The sequence below is a fragment of the Zosterops lateralis genome, assembly GCF_965231275.1.
Source record: "Zosterops lateralis genome assembly, chromosome: 13".
Taxonomy (NCBI): domain Eukaryota; kingdom Metazoa; phylum Chordata; class Aves; order Passeriformes; family Zosteropidae; genus Zosterops; species Zosterops lateralis.
Window position 1 is genome coordinate 2,334,468 of NC_139773.1, and position 24,386 is coordinate 2,358,853.

At 52.0% G+C, this 24,386-nt stretch overlaps 1 protein-coding gene across 1 annotated transcript in view; it reads left to right on the forward strand.

Annotated features, from left to right (window-relative positions):
• HCN4 (hyperpolarization activated cyclic nucleotide gated potassium channel 4) overlaps positions 1-24,386 on the forward strand; it is a 91,805-nt gene that overhangs the window by 19,539 nt on the left and 47,880 nt on the right. Inside the window, exon 2 of the mRNA XM_083870561.1 lies at positions 9,156-9,579. Within this exon, the coding sequence (XP_083726687.1) occupies positions 9,156-9,579 (424 nt within the window). The remainder of the gene's footprint in view (positions 1-9,155; positions 9,580-24,386) is intronic.

The following is a 24,386-nucleotide window of genomic DNA, read 5'->3' on the forward strand; positions in this document are numbered from 1 at the left end:
CTATTGATCCATCCCTTCTGTACAACAGCAACATATGGCACGTTTCCATGGCAATAGGTCCCCCTGAAGGGGCTTCCTTCCCTTCCTCACTTTATTGGTCTTTTTCATTATTAAATCATCAGAGATAAATGCACACAGGAGAAGGGTCAATGTCTGGATCAATGGGCAGCAAACAAAGAGGAACTTTTCCATATTCATACAAGCAGGAGATTTCAGGAGATCAAACAACGCTGAATTGCCAGGCCCTGAGCATGGCAGCTCATACATAATGTATTCTGGGAACTCTGCAATCAATACACATCCAACACCTTGGAGACCCCTGGGATTCAGCTGCAGGTGGGCAGGGAGAGGGGAATCCACAAATGTTTATGAGTGCAGTAGGGTGGGGCATGAAGAGAGGTTAACTCAGCTTTGTGCTATCCCTGCAGCTTTGGCTCAATGCTACAAACAGAACTGTGGTGCTGAATTCTCTGCCCATGGAAGGTGTGGGGTGGGAGGTTCCTTCTGGTGGGGTTTGGTGAGCCAGCCATGGAGTGAAACCTGCCTTGTGCAGGGGCATGGGTGAGGAGGGAACCTTCCCTTAGCAGACCCCCAAATGGTCTGACTGTCCGTGGGGACAGGAGTCCTTCAGACATGGGGCTGACAGTGGCTGAACTGCCCTGCTTCCTTTCCCCAGGAATCCTGTAAACCTCCCAGTGAATCTGCACCATTCCATCCTCACATGGTGTCTCCAGCCCCTGCTGCAGTGAATTCCCACTGCAGGACAATTTATATCCATGCTCACCTCGGTGGTGCTGTGAGAGCAACAATAAATCGGGTTCAGTGTGTAAATGCTGCTCCTTTGGGCCTTGGGACAGAGAGGGGATAAGCTTTCCTAGGAGTAGTACCATAAAAATTTCACTGCTTCTGCAGCTCCTTGCAGGGGAATTCTCCATGAGATATTAATAGCTGTGTCCAAGCAAGTGAGAAAATATTAATAATGCTGCTTTAGTCGGAAATGGGATGTGTGCTCTATTGGCCTCCATGCTCCAAATTTAGAGCCGGAACAAACCGAGTCTCTTGTGGCTATCTCTGGTTCTGTGAGAGAAATGAAATCTTGTTTATTTTTACCTTTCTGGGAAGATTGGGTTCTAAGTATAGATTTAAGATAGGCTTTAATTTGTTAGGCTGGGATCTGCAGGCAGGAAGGAGCTGAGGACAGTGGGCATTGACTCCAGGGGGCCAAATCCACTGGGACTTCCCTGAGCCTTGTGCTATGGGTATGGTTCAGCCTGGTTGGGAATGGAAGTGCAGGAGCTTCTTGGGTCTGGGTGGTCCAGAACCAAGTTCTGGGTGGTCCAGTTTGTCTGCAGAGGCAGGACTAGGAGCAGGGGTTCATCAAATTGAACATAAAACCCTGGGAAATGTTTATCCAGGTCCTGTGGAGCCCCTTGCAGGGTTAAGTTGGGGTTAGGACCTCGCAGATTGGATGGACCCTTGTTATCCCGGGACAGATGCAAGGCAGGCAGCAGCACTCCAGCCTCCAGGAGCCTTTCTGCAAACATGGTTTGCTCAGTCCTTGAAACTGAGCTTAGGATGTGAGTTCACTCACCCTTGGAGGATCCATCTCACAGCTGCTGTCCTGTCCTGTCCTGGCACTTCAGTCCCGTCCTCACTTCCCACCTGACTGGGAGTGGACACACTTCTGAGCAGGGCTGGCAGCATCCCCTCCACCGGTTTTTTCACATGCTTGAACGGCACTTGATGTGGGTGTGGTTCATGACTAGTGCACTTGAGCACAAAGATAATGCCAAGTGCTGGGTTTCCTGAGGCAGGAAAGCAGCAAACACAGGGAAGATGTTCCAGCAAAGTCGCAGAAGGTCAGGACTGTCCGTCTTGGCTGATTCATAAAGCCTCTTTCAAAGTGAGATGGAGGCCAGGGAAGTGTCTGTGTCTCGGTGACTGGAGTTTCTGTGAACGACAGTCACCAGCAGCTTCTGGGGGCTCCTCTGGCAGCTCCCTGGGCAGTGCTGAGTATCCCACATGTGGGTTATTCTCTCTCCCTGCAGAGCCCACACAAGGGGAAGGTGTTGCCATCTCTCCTGAGGGAATACTTGATGAAAAAGGCACTGAGCCCTGAGCACTGACTGAGCTGTTCCCTCGTTCAGGCAAACCCACTGCTTGGTGGATTGCCTCTGACATCAGCTCTGCTTTCCTGGTCCTCGGTTCTTCAGAATTCTCCAGCAGAATTCACTGTCACATGGATCCATAGAACAGCTTGGGTTAGAAAGGAGCTTAAAGGTCATCCTGTCCCACCCCTGCCATGGGCAGGGACACCTTCCACTGTCCCAGGCTGCTCCAAGCCCCAGTGTCCAGCCTGGCCTGGGACACTGCCAGGAATCCAGGGGCAGCCACAGCTGCTCTGGGCACCCTGTGCCAGGGCCTCCCCACCCTCCCAGGGAACAATTCCTTCCCAATATCCCATCTAACCCTGCCCTCTTGGCAATGCCACAATGGCAGTGTGAAGCCATTCCCTGTCCTATCCCTCCATCCCTTGTCCCCAGTCCCTCTCCAGCTCTCCTGGAGCCCTTTCAGGCCCTGGCAGAGGCTCTGAGCTCTCCCTGGATCCTTCTCCTCTCCAGGTGAGCACCCCCAGCTCTCCCAGCCTGGCTCCAGAGCAGAGGGGGTCCAGTCTGGGAGCATCCCCATGGCCTCCTCTGGGCTCTCCAGCAGCTCCAGGTCCTCCCTGTGCTGGGGCAGCTCTGGAGGTGGGGACTCACCTGAGGGGACAGAGGGGCAGAATCCTCCCCTCCCCTGCTGCCCACACTGGGGTTCAGCCCAGGGCAGGGGGGGATTCAGGACTGGGCCATTTCCAGCTCCCACCCCCAGCACCCCCCGTTCCTTCTCCTAGGGCTGCTCTGGATCCCTCCATCCCCAGCCTGGATTGATCCTGAGGCTTATCCTGACCCAGGTGCAGCTCCAGCCTTGGCTGATGAGGTTTCCTGAGGCTCACACGGAGCCACCTCTGCAGCCTGCCCAGGTCCCCTGATGTCACCCAGGTGTCCATCTCTGCAGGAAGCCTGGGGCAGCAGGGGGTGCAGAGCAGAGAGACAGCCTCTCAGATTTGTAGAGTGCCCTGTGTTTTGTGAGTTAAAGAAAGGGCAGCAGTCACAATGTACCTGCTTATAATTGCTTAAATCCATCAGTGCCTCAAACGTGGTGTTTGCAGATTGTCAGCTATTACTGCTGGAATAAAAATACCTCTAAGTAATGTGTATATTTATATTTTTAAAGTAGAAAAGAGAAGAAATTTCCCCTCTGCTGCTACTGATCAAATTAGAGATTATAACATGGCTGGAAGCCTCTCCTGAGTCTAGACAACCACATTTACTGGGTGGTACTTGTACCTCTGAATACATTTCTTTAATCTTTAGTATCTCGTAGTCTATCTGTAATATAGGATGATAATACCTTCCTAATTATATCTGCTGAGATTAATTAATGTTTGGACATTAGTTTGAAAAATGTAGGGTGTTGATTATTGTTTAATAATGTAGTGTTAGATTTTAAAATTAATGATAGAGAAGCAATGAAAATACTTCCTTGCTTGGACTGCAAATGCCATCTCCAAGTATTACATAAGCAATAGCTTCCTTAATTTTCCACTTACCAAAATCCATGTAATTATATTTTAAGGTAATAATATGAGCATATGTTCTAAACTTGAAACATGGTTTGGAATTGGGCACTGCTCAGAGGAGATTAGGTGAGCAATTATGTAGATTGAAGATAATCTAAGTCAAAGGCGAAGTGCAAACCTTGGAGAATATCTTGCCTCGGGTAAAACTGCCAGCTGAATTGGATGGCAGCTCTGTCAGGGACAGCACAGGAGCTTTAAGGAATCCAGATGCAAAGTGCTGCCGGGCCCACACCTCCTGTGTGCTGGGAGCTCTCCCCATCACTCACTGCTTGTGTCAGCATTCCACCCATCACTCTCACAGCCCTGTGCTCCTGGCAGGGCACTGAATCCCAGGGGGAATCCTGTCCCTTCTCACTCACCCTGGAGCTCCTCGGTGACCACGGAGTGTTCCCTGCTGTCACCCGAGGAGGTGCTGGAGCATCCCTGGGGGTGGAGCTGTGGGTGCAGCCCTTTCCCGGCCACCCGGGTCCCCACTGTTGGTTTTCCACGCCTGGCAGTGCCGCTGGATTTGGTGTCCCTGGCTCCAGGAGCAGGGGAAGCCAGGACATGCAGGCATCCAGGAGAAGCAGGCATCCAGGGAATTCTGGAGGAGGCTGGCACCCAGCAGGCTCTCCTGTGCTGTCAGAACGCATGGCTAATTAGCAGTGCTCCCAGGGGCTTTAGTCAGGATGGCAGAGTATTTGCATAGATCGGTCAGAAGGAATTAAAACTGTTTGTCTTTCCCTTTAGCCGGGTCCTTTCCCATTAAACAGCACTCAGAATATTTTTGTAACTCACTTGACTCTTTTTCTGGTGAGTATTCATGGCAAAGAGGCTTCCAAGTGCACAGGTCTTTGAGTAACCTGTAAATAAATTAATTCTTCCCACAAGGGAATTGCTGGATTGGTGAAATGTCATTTAGTGTGTTTAGGAGCAGTGAATCACTGTGTTCCTCCTTTTATCTCTGGGGCAGAGCAAAGTCTGTAATTCTCTGGTAGAAACAGCCTGCTCCTATCTGGGAGAAGTAATGCTTCCAGAGGCAGGGAAGGATCTCCTCCTGCTTTCCTTCTTGCTCTCTCTGTGTTCAGCTGTCTCTGTGAATGGCTGTTTCTGGAGTAAACTTTGCTCCCACTGGGGCTCCAGCCACCCTGAGCTCCTCTTGAGCTAATGCTCTTTCCAAAAGGTGAGTTCTATTTCCAGCCCCACGGTGCTCCTGGGAATTGCAGCACAACGTCTTTCCTGCCAGGCCACCTGCTCCAGTGCAGACCAGAGAGAGGAAAGGCAGCTGCCACCCTGGATACAGGCACAGGTTTCCTTCAGCTCAGAGGGAATTAAGGAGCAGTTCCTCCCCAGCAGGCAGGGATGGAGATTCCGTGTGGGACTCAGTAGGTGGCACTCTGCTTCTGGAGTCAGCACCGAGCCTTGGGACAGCGGCTGCCTTTGGCTTTGGGCATGGTTTGAGCGAACTGTGCTCATTAAAGAGCTGTTCTTGGGAGGTCAGTAGGGCTGGCCACGGGCTGAGAGCTCAGTTCCACTGCTGGGGAGACTCTCCTGGGCCCTGACACTGCCAGGCAGGTGTGTTGTTATTTGTGCTTCACTTGGAGGCAGCGCCTTGCTTCAGCTCACAGCTGGCTGCCCTTCTGCAGGAGCTGAAAAACCCAAAAAGTTTTGTTAATTTAGAGGTGAAGCTGCTCAAGTCCATTTTCTCTGGACTGTGCAAGCATTATGAAGCCAGAACAGAAGTTCAGAAGCCACAAATGCACAGGGTTTCAGTGCTGTTGTGGCCCAGTGATGCTGCTGAGTCTGTCACCTCTGGGACTCACTGCTTTCTCTCCAATTCCTCACTTCCTGAGCTCATGCTCTAGAATTGCCCACACTGCACCATGGAATGGTCTTGAAAAAGGAAATTTCATTTAACTGTAAAAAATTCCTTCCAAAAGCAATATTCCCAGCCTGCTGTCACAGTGTGCTCTAGGCAGAGCAGAAAGATGGTCCAGCATTCCAAGCCCACAAACCAATACCTGCAGTGTGTACAGGCTGTCACATCAGCTGAGTGACACAGCAGTGCTTAAGGAGAACATATTCCTGGAGTGTCTGTGCCACAATAATTCTCAGATACGTTCTGTTTAAATAATATATCAGGAATTAAGAGATCCGAGGCAGTAGTGCATGTTAAAATGTGATTTTCAGATCCATGGACTGTGTAGAGAGTAGGCTGGGGTATAAAAACCAAGGGTGTTTGAACAAGACATCTGGTTTATATAGTGCTGCCTGTTCCCTGTGCTCTGAGCTGTTCAGTTGCACTGAGTCAACTGTAATAAAACAATACATTCATATTTATTAATTTTTTATGTAGGCTTTTGGAAACAGGAAGAGAAGTGAGAAGAAGGCAGGGTATCAGAGGGAGACGTCCCAGAGATGCATCTCTGTTGCAAGCCATACGAATGGCTTCAGATCTGGTTAGACTCAAACCTCAGGTTCAGGTCCTTGCTTAGCCTCAGCCTTCCATGGACAAACCCCACACTCTTCACTCTGCCATGTGGCTCCTCTGTGTGCAAGGCAGGGATAATAACTCTGCCTCTCCTGGGTGCAGCGGAGCCAATTTCATCACTGTCAGCTCCGTGGAATCCCTGGGTGAAAGGAACAACAGAAATCCAGAAAACATGGTTTATTAATAGCTGGTGCTTGCCCTTACATACATCACATGCACCGTTAGTCATTGTGGCCAGTAATTTACAGGGAGGGAAAAGATGTTTCTCGGAGCAAATGCAAAATGACACTTGGATGGTATCAGACCTCTGAGGTGTTGCGGGCCCAGAGAGTCTAATTAAGTCTAAATGCACTGATGGCAGCCTGAGCAGATCCTGCTTCCTATGTGGGTGAAATGAAAATGTGCAGGAGCTCTGCAAATCTTAACAAGGGAATTTTAACTCCCAGGCAGTTCACACTGGAAAGGCAGGTGCTGGAGTTGGTGTGCTGGCCAAATTCTTGGTGTGTTACAGCTTTTTCTGCTTCCTTCATGGAGCCCCAAGGTTGTCTCCTCCCTGACACCTTCATTAGAGGGATCCCTGGATACAGAAGTTTCCCTTCTGTGGTTTAAAGTGCTGGCTTTAAAGGTCAGAACTGAGGGGCCATGACAATGATCTGGAGTCAGCAGTGCAGGCCTGAGGAGAGCTGTGCTGTAAGGGGTTCAGCACTTGACTCTGCTGCCCACCCTGCACACCCTGCTTCTCCAGGGGCAGCTCAGCTGGGAGGGAAGAGCTGGAGGAGCTCAGGAATTGCTGGAAGTCAGGATGCAGGACAGCTGACCACACTAGACAGGGACATGCTGGGCTAGCAGGGGGTGCTGCAGTCAGGAATACGCATTTCACTGGCCTTATGTGTGTGCAAAATATCTTCCTCAAACTGGGAGCCATCCTGCCACTGCTGGCAGTGTCCCCAGTTACAGCCAGTGTAGAAATCACCACCCAGCCTAAAAAACAAGCACAAAAATGCAAAGATCTCCAAAGAAAGGCACTTCCCTTCCCAGCACTGCAAACCTGGCCGTGCCAGGCTCATGCCATTAATTTGAAACTTAAGAAAACTCATTTTCTTTGTGCCTATCTCCTTGTGTATTCCCTAAGGCAAATGAAAGATGGCTGGGAGGTTATTTATTTTCGGTAATAATGCACACACTGCTTCCAGACTTCCTGCTATTGTGCGATTATCCAGATTAATTGCCTGGGAAAGCTGCAGCATCATCTCAGGCCCTTATTAAGGAAGCTCACAACACGGATTTGTATTAATGCATATTGCTGGGTGCCATAGCCTTGCTCTTGGAGGCAGATGGACAAATCCCACTGCTGAGTGCTGCCAGGACCCCTGTACCTGCAGGCTGAGGGGAGGGTTCCTGGCACTTTCCCTCACGGCACCTTGAGAGCAAGGAAGAGAGAGTTGAGGTTGTTTTTAGAAAGCTTGTTAGTGAGAAACTTTGCTTATTCTAAAATCAGTTCCCCTCAGCCTCTGCTGAGTGATTGTGGGGTGCTGCTGGCTCCTGACCCTGTCTGTACATGGGCAAGGGCTGGAATCTTAAAGATGCTTTTAGGTGCTTTAAAGTGTTCTTACCAAGAGAGAGAGGCTCTAGACAGAGAAAGCTTTTAAGACACATTCTGCCCTTTTGGTTTCCCTGCTGAGGGTTTAACAAATCATGTAGTTGGCTTGCTTTGGAAGTCCTGATCTGCAGCAGCTCAGCCTGGTCCAGGTTCCAGCCAAAGAGCCACTAAGCAAGGTAGAGCTTGAGGACCTCTAAAGCAAATCCAGCTCTCCTGAAGCATTTCAGGGATTTTGGCTGTAAAGGGTTAGACAGAGGAGCAGCATGTGCACGTCCTTCAGCAGCCCAACACTTCCCTCTGATAAATCAGTGTCAATCCAGGGTCACACTGATGCTCTCACTGCTGTTGAGGTGATTGCTCCTCTCCTGTGACAAAGTGGTGATTATTTTATTAATAACTAACAATATTAGAGTAGCTGACCCATGGTGCACCATGTGGGGCTGGTGGAATCTTGGCAGTGTGAGCCCACAGTGCATCAGCATCTACATGAGACACATTTGAAGGGGATTGGAGCACCACTCTGCTGGGCAATGAGGCTCCTCAGCCAGCTCTGACACTGGGAAGGGTTTTAGTCTTCACTCTGGGGGAGTTGTGACACATTGTCTGGTTGTGCATCTGTGGAAAATCTTTTAAAAATCCCACACAAATAAATTAGGGGTTCTACTCAGACTGTGTGTGCCTTCAAAACAAAACTGAGGGTTACAGTTAGGTCCACTGGATAACACTGAGCTGCTACTGGAGTGAAGATACGTTTCCTGGAGACTGTGCTTCATGGAACAGGAGTTAAGTGTTGGTGTTACTGTCCTTAGAAATGGAATAGGTGTTTCCAGGCACGTGTCTCCAAGGTTTTATTGATTGTTTCTGTACAACACAGGAGCCTGTAGAGTATGGGCTAAACTCCTGGAGTCCAGGCTCGGCAGGAATCTCAACTGAAGGCTGGAGATGAGAGCACAGGCTTCATTTCCATCCTGATCCCAAAGCTGTCAGTGCTGGCTGCTTCTAAAGAAGGATCAGACAGCAGGAGCAAAGCCTGATGGTTTAACCCCAAATGGCTTTATTGACACACACTCTGAGGCCTCCCAAACCCTCTCATTCTCCAGCAGTCCCTGCAGTAACCACAGGTTTGTCAGTCTCTCCCCAGGCAGCTCCCAGGTCCCAGGAAAGTGCTCGAGCAGGCATGCCCAGCCCTGCTCAGCTCCTTTGTGAGCCCTTGAAGGCAGAGCAGGAGTGTTCCTCTGATATTAATTAGTCAATTAGCAGTTTGTGCAGTGTGTGTGCTCAGGCAGAGCCCAGGGCCTGGGGGATGACTGACAGCAGAGATGGATGAGTTCATCAGTGCAGCTGACCCGGGCTTCCCGACCTCCTGCTCTGGGCCTGATCTCACATGTCTCTGTCTTGCTGTCCAGGTTTTACTGGGATCTGACCATGCTGCTGCTGATGGTAGGGAACCTGATCATCATCCCTGTGGGCATCACTTTCTTCAAGGATGAGAACACCACCCCTTGGATTGTCTTCAATGTGGTTTCGGACACCTTCTTCCTCATCGACCTTGTCCTCAACTTCCGGACAGGCATCGTGGTGGAGGACAACACCGAGATCATCCTGGACCCGCAGAGGATCAAGATGAAGTACCTGAAGAGCTGGTTTGTGGTGGATTTTATCTCCTCCATCCCTGTGGACTACATCTTTCTGATCGTGGAGACTCGCATCGACTCCGAGGTGTACAAGACGGCGCGGGCCCTGCGCATCGTGCGCTTCACCAAGATCCTGAGCCTGCTGCGCCTCCTGCGCCTCTCCCGCCTCATCCGCTACATCCACCAGTGGGAGGAGGTGAGACAGCCCGGCCTCTGCCCTGCTCTGCTCCCCCACAGGGCTTTCCTTCAGTGCCCCTTCCCCTTCCTCCCCTAAGGCTTTGTTGGAGCGGGTTCCCAAGGGAATTCTGCAGGTTGTTGGGGCAGTGCTGTGGGTTCCGGGATCAGCATCCATGTGAGCTGTGGAGATGCTGCGTGGGCAGGCAGGAGGGAGGGCACAGATGAGCCCCTTGCAGGAATTGTGTAGCTGGTGAACAGAGCAATCAGGAAGACAGAGAGGGCTTGCCCTCTCAGAGCCCCCAAAGGTCCAGGAACAGCTCCGAGGAAAGGGCTGGAGACAGCTGATTTGCAAAACCTGTGGCATCTGTTTGCCATCTGCTGCTTCTCTGTGCTTATCTCTTGAATAAAGAGATAAGCATGGGCATGTGTTAGAACCCTCTTGCTTTCTATATTCTCTGACACTGTGCTAAGGGAAAAAGGAAGGAGGAGCAATCTGCAGACAAAGGTCTGGTGAAAAGCAAGATCCCCACAAGCCCAGGACCCTGTGCTGCTCCCAGGGGGAATTCCAGGATGCAGGGTGAGCTGTCAAGAATAATGTGGGTGAAGCCACAACCTTGCAAGTAGCTCAAAAATCAGTTATTTTTCTCCTGTCTCCATGCTCTCCAAAGCAGAAAGAAAGCTCCCTGCATCTCTCTCCACATGTCAGGGGCATATTTTCAGGACAAGGAAAGCTGGTCAGGGCAATTTCATCTTCGTCCCCATACTCTGTGCTGTGCTTTGGAGCAGAGCCTGCTGCAGAGCATGATCTAATGCAGAGCGTGCTCCTGGGAATGTGAAGGGGAAGCAGCCATGCAAGTCATGGCTTGATTGCAGCGAGCTGTCACAACACTAATTCATGATAGAGCTGAGCCCTTCCCTCCTCCAAGCAGCCCACACTCACAGCGAGAGCACTGGGACATGCTTCACGAATCTCAGGCTTCATCCTTGCGCTGTTATCATTTGTGAGGGCTTCACTTAGAGCACAGCAGAGCCTCGTTGAGGGCATTGGGCAAGGCGCTGGCCAGGTGCTGGGAAGAGGCAGCCACAGCTCTCAGAATTCACTGCTGTGTTCATGCTTCATGGTGCAGGCAGGAGTGCACAGAGAGGTGGAGATGAATAAAGCAGAAGTGTCCTTCTGGGGTGACTCAGTGAGTCAGGGACTGAGCAGGGCACTGAAATCTCTCCAGGTGTGTTGGCCTGTCCCGTGGTTGCTTTGCTTCCCTCTCCTCTAATCTGAGCACCTCAGCAAAGGTGAGATGGTGGCTCAGGCTCTTCACCCACATTCACAGGCACCCACAGCAGAGCCCAGCTCCCTGCTTGTTTCCCCTGCTCCTCGACTTCCCTTCCAGGAGGTGCTTGAAGAGGACTGAAGGATATTTGCTGTTGATTGTACTGAATTTGTTTTAAAAACGATGAGACGAAAGCAGATCAGTGTTTTTCCCTCTCTCCCTTATCCTAGTTTGACCAAGCAGCCATTCCTTGCTTGTCTCAAATGCCATTCCTGGGATGTCCTGGGCCCTGGGACAGCACAGCTGGGGCACAGGCTCCCCAGAGTGAGGCAGTGCAGCCAGGGCAGAGCAGGGCAGGGGCTGGTTGCAGTTTGGGACTGCAATGCAGACTCTGCTGTGCACTGCAGAGCCCAGACACCAAACACCACTGCCTGTGTCAGACAGGGCTCGGCCCAAGCTGCAGTTCCTGGAGAGAGTTTGACACCGGGAGCTTCTCCTCCTTCCACACCAGGGAGGGAGCAGAGGGAAGGGCTGATCCCCTGTCACTGCTGCAGTGCCTGCCACAAAGCAGCGTGGACACAGGGAAGGGGAGTGCTGCTTTATCCTTGCGTGGGAGTTGTGCTCCCTGCAGCCACACTGGCAGCTCTCTCTTCCTCTGAAGTGCCTACAGATGATCCCTGTCTGAAAGGCCACATTCATCTTTCCTTCCTGCACCCATCAGTGCTGATCTGGGTGTGCCAGGGCAGAGCAGGGCTGCACCAGACTTACTCTGGGTGTGCAAAAGGTTGCTGTGCACAGCAAAAGAAGGGGAGGGGGTGCTGGTCTGATCTCTGTGGTTCCTCCCCTGTCCCACTCCATGCCTCATCAGCTGGCAGTGTCTCTTTAGCTGTTTGCTTATGGCCAGATGAGCTGGAAAGGAGGTGTGAGCAGGACACACTAGGCCTCTGGAGAGTAGTGTGTGCACCAGGGGAGTGTGTGCAGGGCAGAGTTAACCGAGCTGCATGGACAGAGAGGGATCACTGTGCCACTGTGTGTGTGCAGAGCGTCCCCTCACTGCACAGAGCTGGGGCAGTGCCCTCCTCAGCAGGGATAAGGAGGCACTTCCCCAGCTGCCAGAAGCCTCTCCCTTCGTTCCCCTGCAATTGTCCATGCTCTGCATGAATTTATCACTGAGGCTGCAGTGAGCAGGAGCAGCCTTCTCGAGGGCTGCAGTGCTGTAAAGCAGCCAGGCACTCATCAGTTCCACATCAGCTGCTCAGGAGTCTGTGGGCTCCCGAGCTGGGGCTGCAAGTGCCTGCACTGGCCTGGCTGTGAGCTGCCTCTGCCATCCTCCCCACATCCCAGAGAGGTGCTCTGGGGATACAGCTGGGCAAACAACCTGAAGAGAAAAAGAAGGCAAAAGGCAAGAATAACAATCTAATGCACTCGTGTTCACTGGAGTATGAAAATAAGCTTAATTCCAAATGTAGCGGTTTCATTTGCATGATGCATTTTGCATGAGTGGTCCCACCAATGAATTTACCAGAAGGGCAGAATATAAATAGAGTCTTTTTGAAGTGTCTGCCGTGTCTCCCCTGCAGTTGGGAGCTTGATTGCAATGTAGGCAGCTGCACTCACCTGGCTGGGTCCTGGCTTGCCTCACATCCCTATCACCAGCCCCAGTGTCTGTCTGGGAGCTCCCCAGGCCAGGAGAGACAGAGCAAACAGGGCTACTCCAGCCAGGCCTTGTCCTCTCTCAGAGAAACTCCTTATCTCAGCCTTTGAGCTGCTCCAGCTGCTTGGTCAGTGGTTCCTGGGCCTGCAGCACATTGTCCCAGGGTCAGTTGTCCCATTGTCCCACTGTCCCAGGGTTAGGGAGTTGGGCCTCCCTGCTGCTGAGCTGTCCTGGGAAAGGAGATCCAAACATGAACATCCTACATATCTCATCCCAAGGTCTCCCAGCAGAAAGAAACACCATGAACCCATGAATTCCAACAGGATGAACCATCCAGGTCAGATTGGGAGTCAAAAACCTCTCAATTTTCTGAGCTTTCCCTGTTGTATGCGCAACATCTACCCCATGGTTGGTGCTGGGGTGCAGTAATCTGTATTTAACATCAAACTATTTTGACTTGTGAACATTCATTGGGACAACAGCACAATCCTGCTCCCAGAAATTGGTTTCCAAATAGCACATAGGCCAAGATAACCAAAATGTTTTGATTGCAGACTCTGTGGGAGGGATTATGATGGGAAGGAAAGGAGCTATCTGGGTTTGATATATATCACAATGATAATATCATCATAAGTGAGGATTTTTTTTCAGATATTTTTCAGGAAGAAAAATACATCTTTTGGTTTTTGCAGCTGAAATCTGAAGCAAAGGACAATTTGGTGATTTTCAGGCTATTATGTTATTGAAACCTTGCAAACTTCCCTCGAGTTTCCATATTACAGAGAAGCTTTAAGAGGGAGGGAATGGATTCTCTCAGGTGCCAGTAACAACTTCCCAGTAAAAGCTGGGCACAGACCAGACCCTCTAAGAGATGATGTCACTTTTCAGAAGATTCAGCTGTTCATAAAATGGACCCAAGCTGGAGGGTCTGTGTGGAAGGACCAGGACAGAGCTTCCAGTGGCTGTGAGAATATGGCTCCCAACTGATTCTCCTTTTGATTTGCTAATTCCCTTGGTTTCTTCTGACCTAGCGGTAGCCTTTCCTAAACTCAATTAAATTCAATTACAATAAAGTGGCCAGTGGCCCGGGGGATGGAATGTTAGGCCAAATCCATAAGTGGATCCCAGGAGGGAAGGGGAGGAGCCAGGCAGTGACTGTTCCCAGGCAGCACAGCAGGGTCCAGGGCTCAGGCAGATCCTTTATCGATAGGATTTGCAATTCTGTCCCCTTAAACAGCAAGGCAGGCCCAGGAGAGAAACTCATTAAACCTCTGGCCAGCCTGGGGTAAAATCAGACTCAACAAACACCAGCAATGTGTCCAGGACGGGCATTGGGGGCTGGGCTTCCTCCCAAATTTGCATTACCTCATGTCTGAAGCTTTATTAAGCACTGGTCTCTAATGTGCCTATTAAAACCACAATGCAAGCTACAGGAATTTTCATTCTCACTGCACAAAGTGACCCCAAATTTGAGACATCTTTTCTTCTCATAGAAAATCCTGGCTGCCCTGAAACAAATGGCAAAACCCTCTTGTTGGAATATTATCAGAGGTTTTTCAGGATTTTACCACAGCCTTTCACATGGAACTGTTGTCACTTGTGCAGCACAACATCCTTTTGGGGGGAGAGCAGACAACACAAGGAGATGATGTTCTTTATTCCTGTACATTGAATTTTCTATCCCCTGTCCTCTGCCAGGAGAAAGGCACCCAGAAAAGTTTTTTTGGAGGAGTTGGTCTGTGGCAGGAAGTTCAACTGCTCTAATGCAAATCTAACTCCCCACCTGGGCACTGGGAATACAGTTTCAAAGAGAATATCATCAAAAATGGCTTCTAATGAATTATAAGGAGCCAGGCAAATATTTGAATAGCTGTGCACCCACAGAGGATGCCATGAAAAGAAAAAAGCTTTTAATTTTTCTACAGTCACTTTCTGGCAGTGCTTAAAGTGTCTTGTGGCAACAGCAGGGTGTGAGCAGGGAATACCTGGTTTGGGGTTTGGGATTAGGGCACAGAGCTGTCTGTAGGAATACCTGGTTTGAGGTTTGGGATTAGGGCACAGTGTGTCTGTCTGTAGGAATACCTGGTTTGGGGTTTGGGATTAGGGCACAGAGCTGTCTGTAGGAATATCTGGTTTGGGGTTTGGGATTAGGGCACAGAGCTGTCTATAGGAATACCTGGTTTGGGGTTTGGGATTAGGGCACAGAGCTGTCTGTAGGACAGGAGTCCAGAGCCAGTCTGAGGGCAATGAAAGCTGTTGACTGTCTCAGGGATAGTTTTGCCCTGGTGTGTTGTCACCACAGAGGTGTGACAGCAGCAGTGGGGTTAAAGCCTCCCTTCTGCAGTGAATCCCCACTGACCTGGGGTGATGGGTGGGATGACAGGGCCTCTGTGCCCAGGCTGTGTCTTGGGGTCACAGGGTCCCCATGTCTGGGCTTTCCTGCTGGGCTGGGCTTGTGGATGATCCCTAATGTCCTGATGATCCCTAATCCCCGGGAGAGCTGGGGCCCTGCCTCTGTAGGTTTGCTCACACCCCTGTGCTCTGCCAGCAGCAGCTGCCTCAGCTCTGTGCCCACAGTGCCAGCTGCCTGGCATTTGCCTCGGGCCATTGTGTTTGGAGGCTTCATTATCACTGCTGTCTTACAATAACAGAGGGGATGTGCTGCACCCTGGCACCAGACCACTCCTGCCACTGTCACTGTCACTTCCCAAGGTTTGATGGGGCTTTACTGATGGGCTTTGTTCCAGCTGCAGCCCTGCAGGAGCCCAACCTGCCCTGGGGCTGGCACACAGGGGACAGCTGAGGAGTTGTCACAGGGTGGGTCAGCCTGGAAGGCACCACCCAGGCACAGGATTGTGTCTGGGGGCTCTGGGATAACCCCAGGGAGGAGACCCCACGGCCTCTCTGGGCTCTGCTCAGGGCTGGGCACTGCCCAGGGCACAATTTCTACCTCCTGTGCAGGGAAATTGCTGGGCTCAGTCCCTGACTGTTCCTCTGGTGCCATTGCTGAGCCTGGAGCAGAGTCTGGGCCTGCTCTGATTCTCCCTGCACACAGGAACACACAGGGACACCCAGGGACACCCAGGGACACTCAGGGACATGCAGGGCTGAAGGCCCCTCTCAGATGGGGCTCCTCTCCAGGCTGAGCAGCCCCAGTCCCCTCAGCCCCTCCTCAGCAGGGAGGTGCTCTAGGCCCTTCCTCATGTCCAAAGCCTCCAAAGCTTCATGTTCCTCTTGTCCTGAGGAGCCCAGAGCTGGACACAGCCCTCCAGGGCTGAGCAGAGGGGCAGCAGCTGTAACAGGGTCTTGACAATCCTGTATTCCAATGGCAAAGTTTAAGGGAACTTCTAAACTCCATCCAGATGCTGTGAGCTCAGGGGCAGCAAGGGCAGTGCCTGCTCCCTGGAACGTGTGGGGCACAGACTGACCCCTCAGCAGGGCTGTGACCCCTCAGCAGGGCTGTGCTCTGTAGAAAAGGCACTGTGATGCCTCTGGAAGGGCTGCACCCTCCCTGGAGCTGGAGCTGAGCCCCCCAGGGTGTGTCTGTGCCCCCCAGCCCACACAGCCTGCTGCCAGCACATCATCTGTGATACACAGACAATGCTGCTGCTGGGGACAGCTGAGGCAGCTTTTGAGCCTTCCACAGGGGCATTCCTGTTACCACTTGGGCTCCTGATCCAGTGCCAAGTCTGGTTTTGTCCCACAGAGTCGTGTTCTGCCAGCCTCAGCCCAGACTTGGAGGCCAGTTTGTCTGAGGCACATTAGCCCTGGCAAGTGGGTGCAAATTAATGGCTCCTCTTCAAAGCCTTTTCCAGGAAGGCACTATTGATTGCATTCATATCAAGTGGGAAACTTTAATGAGACAGCCAGAGAGAACAGCATTTCCCTGCCTCACTTGTTGTGTTCAGCAAGGCAGGGCTGGAGAGGAACGTGCCAAATCTCTAAGTTGTGTGAATGAGGCAGGAGCTTGGCCCAGATAGCACCGTGGACAAAAATCAAATTGGCTTTGGTGGAGGAGAAGGGGATTTTGAGAAGCGTGGCAGTGGAGAGCTGCTTTCTGCCAGGAGACACTGAAGGCAGTTCCTTCCTGTCCCCTCAGAGCATCCTGCTGTGCTGTGGGCAGGGGAAGGGGCACAGGGCAGTGCCAGCCCTGCAGAAAGGGAAGGGATGCTCTTCCACAGGGCACCAAACCCCCTCAGATTTGGTCAGAGGCCAAGCTTTGCCTCTGAGCAGCTCTGGCTCCCACTCCAATTTGCCATTTGTGTGTGTTTGGGGAGTCAGAGCTGGAAACCCCCAGCCCTGAGGACAGCTTTGCTCCTGACCCACTTTTCTCCTGGCCAGAAACCTGGCAATGGAAGAAAACAGCCTTGCTTTCCCCACCAGCCTGAGGTGAAGGAAGGAGAAATCTGTCTCAGGAAGGACAAGAGCCCGACCCAGAGAGGTGTGTGAGGGTTTAATGGGCAGCAGCCTCATTGATGAAGTTATTTTCTGAGCCCTGCTGTGAAAAGAGCTGTTTGGAAGACAGTTTCAGGACATGCAATTATCCAGTTTGCCAGCTTAATGCATTCAACTTAACCTCATTTTTATGAAGCAGAAATCAATGTGGTAACTTTTTCAGGGCTAAGAGATGACATTTTATTCTTGCTTCTCTCATAAGGAGGCATATTTTTAAGCTTCATTTTGTGCTGTAACTCCTCCCTCTCCCACTTTTGCTTAAGCAGGAATACTCCAAGGGCTAGAGGAAAGAGTGAGGCAATTTCCACATTCCCAGAGTCACATTAGAATGGAAAATGTTTCTGAAATCTCTTTGCAATGCATGAAAAAAATTTCCCTTTTGGAAAAGGACTCGGAAGTGCATTTAGAACTTCAATACAATCACTTTTTCATCAATTTCATCCAAGCACTACTTCAGCTGGGAAGGATTCTAACACTGCTGATCTTCCCCCAGTTTTTCACTCCAAGAAGTGCCTGGCCCCTGTTCTCTGTTATGCCAGTGCCTCTCACCCTCTGCTCCCACATGGTCAGGGGGATTTTGGTACTTGTTCTCTCTTGTGTCTCCTTCCCTTGCCAAGCCAGAAATCCTGCAGAGCAGCAGCTGCCAGAGCTGGGTAATTCCTGTCCAGAAGCTCCCCAACAGGACTGTGCCATAAAATTGAAGAGAGCAGGGTAATTGCCCTGCTTTTCATGAACTGTCCAACCCCTGGCCCTGCCTGGTGTGGGTGGCAGCTCCCAGGGAGTGTGTCAGTGACACATGCACAGCCCTGTCCCTGCTGAGCTGCTGGTGATGGTATCTTTGCCATTTGCTCATCCAGTATTTATGAGGGAGAAGCCAGGAATCAGGGAAGGCCTCGTCAGGGGAAACATTCTGCCTTTGGTGACAGCTGGAAAGAGAAAGTGAGAGATGTGATCTGAAAACAGAAACACCAGAATTCTCTGGCTCCCTTCTGAGCCACAGCCCTGGGAGTGCCACAATGTTCCCTGCCAGGGAATGAAGGCAATAACAACCTCACAGGTATCAGCTGCAGTTCAGTGAACCCCCAAGGAGCCACCAGGCACCCTGAGCCACCCCACCGAGCTGTGACACCCACACAGCTCTCTGCAGGGTGCCCCTGGGCTGGGGGACACTCTTTGCTCTCCCTGCTAGAAACAGAGCCCAGAGCCAGGGTGGGACATTCACATCTTTATCTTTACCTCAGCTCATCAGTCTGGGATGTATCCCGTGGGCTTGGGGTCATCTGGGGACTTGAGCAGAGTGAGGATGGGATTGTAGTTTCTCTACAAGTCCAATGCCTGCAGCTCTGGAGAGAGGCAGAAATTTGGGGAGGATGTTTCTGAGGTTCAGATCCAGCCAGGATGGGTCATCAAGGAAGAATCAGGGTCTGTGTGTGTGTAAATGGACTTGGAGCAGCAGGAGGCTGGTCTGAGGGGGGATCTGGAGGTAAGGGGTGAGTCAGGAGCTGAAGATGGCTGAAGACAGCATGCCTTGGAGCAGCTGGAGTCTGCCCTCCCCTAGGATCACCTGAGCTCTGCTCCAGAGGCTGAACTCTGGGAGAGCCTCTCTCTGTGCTGGCACTGACAAGCACTCAAACAAGCAGCAGCAGTGCTTCCTTGTAACCACGGGAGAGAAACACTGAGGATAATGTCCCTGCAAGTAACTGACAGGCCTGCTTTTCCTCAAGTCCCTGGAGAGGGCAGAGAGCAGTTAAGACGCAGCAGCTGTGTTTGTTTTTTTTCTTCATTTATATATTTTTTTCACCCAGCAAAGTGCCGGGTGTTAATTCCTCTTGATTTGCTCAGTGCAGCCCAGTTTGGAGAGGCTGTCCCTGCAATAGGGCTGATTAGCCTCCTCTCCAGTGTGCATCACCCAAACAGCCACTAATCACACTTTATCCCAACTGTGTGCCTCTTGCTGAGGCTGCAGGGAATTAGGCTGGAATTGTGCAGTTAATTACACTAACTTGGGGCAGCCAAAGTCCAGAGGCTTCTGTCAGGCCCCGTGCCCAGCTGGAGGGGATGTTCCTCTGGAGCAGATGAATGCATCTGAACTCTGGGTGTCCTGTGAGCCCAGCACTTCCCTGAGTCTCCCCATGTCCCTGTCCTGTGCTGAAGCACCCATGGGAGGTGCAAAGTGGAGCCAGCACCTTCTTCTCTGTTCCCACCTACTCTTGCACACACAGGAAGGATGACAAGGGCTGTCCTTTGCATACAGGTGGAGAGAGGAGAAAAAAAATCATGATTCAAGTGAAAAAAATCTGTGATCCAGGGTGGTTGTTCCTTCTCCAGTGTTCCTCCCCACAGGACTGGGGGTGAGCCTTGTCCCTCTGAGCTCCCTCCCCAGGTCTGTTCCCTGCCAGCAGTCACAGACATCCCACCAGGAGCCTCTTCAGCTGATAAATCACCTCAGGCTTGTGGGAAGGACAGATAAGAACTTCCACTTTAGCTCTCTTCCCCCCAGACTTGAAAGACACATTGGTATTTTGTGTTGAGCAGAAGGCAGAGCCAGTCCAGCTCTGGAGTGGGAAAGAGATGCAGGAAGGGAGGGCAGCAGGATGAGGGGGACTCCTGTGAAAGGAGCCAGGGGAAGGGAGAGCTGGGGAAGGCCTGTGGCACCCCCCAGTCTGTCCTGGCATAGGATAGTTTGTTCTTTAGGGGCTGTTGTCAGACATTCCAAGCAGCAATATTTGTCCTGTTTTTTGGGTTGTCCATCCAGCAGTTCACCCCACAATGTGGTGGGAAGAGTGCAGCTACACTCCAGGGAACTGGAGTGATCCTCCCCGGATCTCCTCTCTTGTCCCATGGCAGTCCCATTGCTGGACATGAGGGACAAGCACACCAGGATGATGCTTCTCATGCACAGACTTTCTGCCCCTCTCCTTTTCCTCTTCAAGGTCATTTGAGCAACTGGCAGGGAAGGAAGAACACAGCCCACTTTGGGAAGATGGAAAAAAACCCTTCAATTCCATCCTGGCTGGCTGTGAGTGCTGGGAATGCAGGCAGTGAGGTCTGGAGCCAGGCTGGAACATGTTCCTGTGGCCTTTAGCCTCTCCCTCCTCCCCTCCCTGAGCCACAGCACACAGCAAACTCCTCCAGGAGCCCCTGCCTTTGGAAGGAGCCTTATCTCAGAGCACTCTCCCCTTATCTGCAGCCTTCAGCCTGGCCGTGCTGCACGGAGTGCTGACTGGGGACCTGCAGCTGCTGGCAGCAGTTCCCATCTGCTGCTGGGAAGTGGGAGCTCGCTGGACCCTGCTCCCATCCCGTGTGCAGCTGCATGGCCAGGGCACAGGGATCCCTGCTGCCTTTGGAGCTCCCCCAGCACTGCAGAAAACGAGGCTGATGTGTGTCCCTTTGGGTGTCAGTGGCATCACAGAGCACAGACCTTAAACATCTCACCCCCTCGTGTAAAGCCAGGGCCTCCTGCACCCTCCTGCATCCTGCACCCCCCTGCACCCTCCTGCACCCCCCTGCACCCTCCTGCACCCTCCTGCATTCTCCTGCACCCTCCTGCACTCTCCTGCACCCTCCTGCACCCTCCTGCATCCTCCTGCTCCTGGCTGCCAGCACACCCTGGGCTCCAGGAGCAGAGGGGGAGCTCCTGAGGGTGACAGCACTGGAGGGCTCTGAGGAGCGGTTCCCCAGGATGGGCTGCTCCTCCAGCCCTCCCTTCCCTCCTCTGCAGGCTCTCCAGGCAGAGGGGAAGAGCTGCAGAGCCCAGCAGTTGACCCTGATCAGCTAATGTGGGATTGGGAAGGGAGAGGAGCCGGTGCTACAATCAGTGAAGCAGTGCCTGTTTTGATTAGCCAGCAATTTTTCTGGTCATTTGGAGAACAAAATTTGCCTGCCTGTGCTCCCTCGTGCTCCCTCCTTCCCAGGGGAGACATGAGCTGTTGGATACCACCCCAGAACTCCCTCTGCTGTTTGAGAAGTGGGGAGAAGCTGTTCTATGGGGTGAGTTCTATGGTTGGGGGGAGAAGCTGCTTATGGTTCTATTTCCCCAGTGATTGAAGTGGAAAGCCCAAGCTCAAAGGGCTGGAGAATATTTTATCCCAGCCAAGGCATTTCCTCAGCAGGAGGGCTGGACATCAGCACCCCACACAGGGACTTCTTCCTGCTGCCATCTCTGGCTTGCAGCTGGTGCAGAGCTCGCTGTGCCTCCAGGCCAACACCCAGCTCCTTGCCTGAGGCTGCTGCTTCCGTGCTCTGTGGAGCCAGGAAGGTGGGAAGGCTGCACCCCTGTGCCAGCTTCATTGACAGTTGGCACGGAGCAGGGGATGTGCTGATGGATGGGAGGCAGCTGCCAGCTTCAGATGCCAGCGCTGGCAGCAGAGAAGTGACAGGACACGGGGCCAGGAACAGACGGGGGCAGAGCCTGGGACAACCCCATGGGAGCGGGTAGTGCCTGACTCCTGCTGGCAGCCTGGGAATGTGGCAGCCCCGGTGGCTGCCTGCGAGGTCACCCTGCAAGGGCAGCACTGTTGGAGCCTCCTGGGAGTGGGACCGCAAAGCTGTGCCCTCCCCTGCTTCCTGCTGGGAGCCAGGTGTGCCAGGCTGAGCTCCCACAGCCACCGCTTCCCGGCATGGCCAGAAGAGATCCTGCTGCTTCCTGGAGTCGTGGTCACTGCTGAGAGCAGGACATGCTGTGCCTGCTGAGGGGCCGAGCCCTCAGCACAGCCCTGCTGGCCCTGCTGCAGGGGACAGCACGGACTGGCCACCCTCAGTTGTGTGCTGGCCCTGCCTGTCACTGCTAGCCTTCCCTTGGTGACTTTGCCAGGTCACTGCTCTGAGTCACAGCCAGGACGTGCTGGGTTGGGCAGATCCAGGTGCAGCCACAGCTGCTTGTAGCCCTGTATTGTGCCTGAGATATCTTGGTTATCTGAAAGTCCTTTCCCAGGGAATTTTCTGTAAACAAAAGACATGTTTTGGTAACTGTAACTTGGTTTACATTTTTTCCCTAGGAGGGACTTCTTGTTGTCCCTCTGGTCTGACCAATGTGATTGAACAGGTTTGTCTTTGCTTCACCAATCCAATTGGTCTGTGTAGAATAGTGTAAAAAGGGAGACACATTCCAACAACAGAGGAGTCATTTTCAGCCTTCTGAAGTTGGAGTGTTTGTGTTGTTGTGGTGTACAACAGCATCAGCTGCCCCCAGGAGCCTCCTGTGCTCCCCATCAGCCTGATTCCCAATGCCCCAAGTATGGGCTCCTGCCTTTCCATTAGCAAGGTGGTGCTGCTTGTCACAGAATCATGGAATTCCAGACTGGTTTGGGTTGGAAGGGACCTTAAAACCCATCCACTGCCACCCCTCCCATGGGCAGGGACACTTTCCACTCTCCAGGTTGCTCCAGCCTGGCCTTGGGCACTGCCAGGGAGGGGGCAAAGACCCTTCTAGACAGTTTTCTCCCTTGAGGTTCAGTTTAGGGTTTTCTCTCATTGCATCCTAATACATTCTGCTCCTTCACCTCATCCCTTATGTTTCTCAACACTTCCCTCCTCACCTCCCTTTCACCGTCCAGCAGATCTGAAGAAGAGACAATCACCAAATTCTTTGTCTTGTCAGAAGTCCATGATATTCTCCATGATATCTGGAGCACAGCTGAAATACATAATGAAATCCTGATGTTCAGATAATCTCTTGTCTTTGTGCTAGGGAGTTACAAAGCTCAGCTTCAAACACCAATCACTCATTAAACATTTGAACACCACTCCAGTCCTTCCAGAGCTTGAGAGTCCTGCTGGTTTAGAGAGATCCAGAACAATAACTGGGATATCAGACATCTGTTCCTGACTCCATTTGCAGTCTTCCCACTGGGGGCTGTGCAATTTCATCCCTCAGATTATTTTGTTTACTGCCCTTGGGAGTCCCACACCCATCCATCTGCTTCTGAGCAAATTCTCTGGAGGAAGTCGCCAGTTCCTAGGTGGTCATGAAGAGAAACTTCACTGAATGCCCAGGTCTCACCCACCATGGACACTAAACTCTGGAGTATGCTGGTGATGTGAATCCAGGTTTAATGGAAGAAGGCAAACTTACATTCTGTGACATTTCAAGGGTATGGGATACAGAGCTGGGATCTCAGGGTTCTGAGTCCTAAACTGTCAGGGCAGACTCACATCTGGGGTCTCCCATCCAGGCCTGGAAATCTGAAGAGGTCAAATTTAGTGCTCTGCATTTTCCTCACCCCATGCACAGTTTAACATTTTTTGATGTTCAGAGCCTTCACAGGCTGCTGAGAAACACTGAAGTTCTGGCTTTTGGAACAGCCCAACTTGCTCACCCTGTGTTGCTCTGGCAGAACTCCAGTCCTGGTTCCGTTTGTGGAGGGCCATAAGTACAAAGAAAGAACTTGGTGGTGTTATTTGAAACAGGAAATCATTGCCAGAGCTTTCCCAAAGGAGTATTTAATGTTGCCTACGAGGTGTCCCTCATGCCCTGCTGGTTCCCTTATCCCATAGGGTGCAGCTGCTCCCATTTCTTGCCTTGCCAAAGCTTTCCAGGGTCAGGGATTCATTCATAACCATCTGACACTGAATTATATATAATTCCACTTTGGCTTAGAGTGCTCTTGGAAAAGACACCCATTATGGGAAATGCAAAGCACTGGAGCACTGCACTGGTGCCTTCTCCATCCCTCTTCCAGCAGGGCTTGCTCTCAAGGGCACAGATCCAGCCCTGCTGCACTTTGACCACACCAGTAGGACTTTCTGGGGAGAAAAGGCAGTGTCAGCCTTCCTCAATTCCTGCTGTGGGTGTGAACCTCTACTGGAGTCTCAGTTTGTGTGGGATCTTGTTTGTACTGTGTGCCAGTACAAACCCAGACATGGAGCAGCCCACAGCCTTCATGGAATTATGGAATCACAGAATGCTTGTGTTGGACAGGACCTTAAAGATCATCCAGGTCTAACCCCTCTGCCACGGGCAGGACACCTGCACTCCCATGGTGAGTGGGCAGAGTGCTTTCCTTAGCACAGCTCTCATTCACGGGTCTGGAGAGGTCAGCACTGAGGCTGCTGAGACCCTGAGCCCTCCCAAATCCACTGCTGCTGCTAGGAGCAATTCCCTGAGACCCTGGGCCCTCCGAGATAAATCCAGTGCTGCCTCTGTGAGCCAGTGCTGCAGCCAGGAGCCATTCCCTGAGCCCCCCCAAATAAATCCAGGGCTGCAGCAGCCAGGAATGATTCCCTGAGACCCTGGGCCCTCCGAGATAAATCCAGTGCTGCCTCTGTGAGCCAGTGCTGCAGCCAGGAGCCATTCCCTGAGCCCTCCCAAATAAATCCAGGGCTGCTGCAGCCAGGAATGATTCCCTGAGACCTGAGCCCTCCGAGATAAATCCAGTGCTGCCTCTGTGAGCCAGTGCTGCAGGCAGTGCCAGGGCTGGAAGGGGGTGTGCTGCACATCCCCAGGGCTCA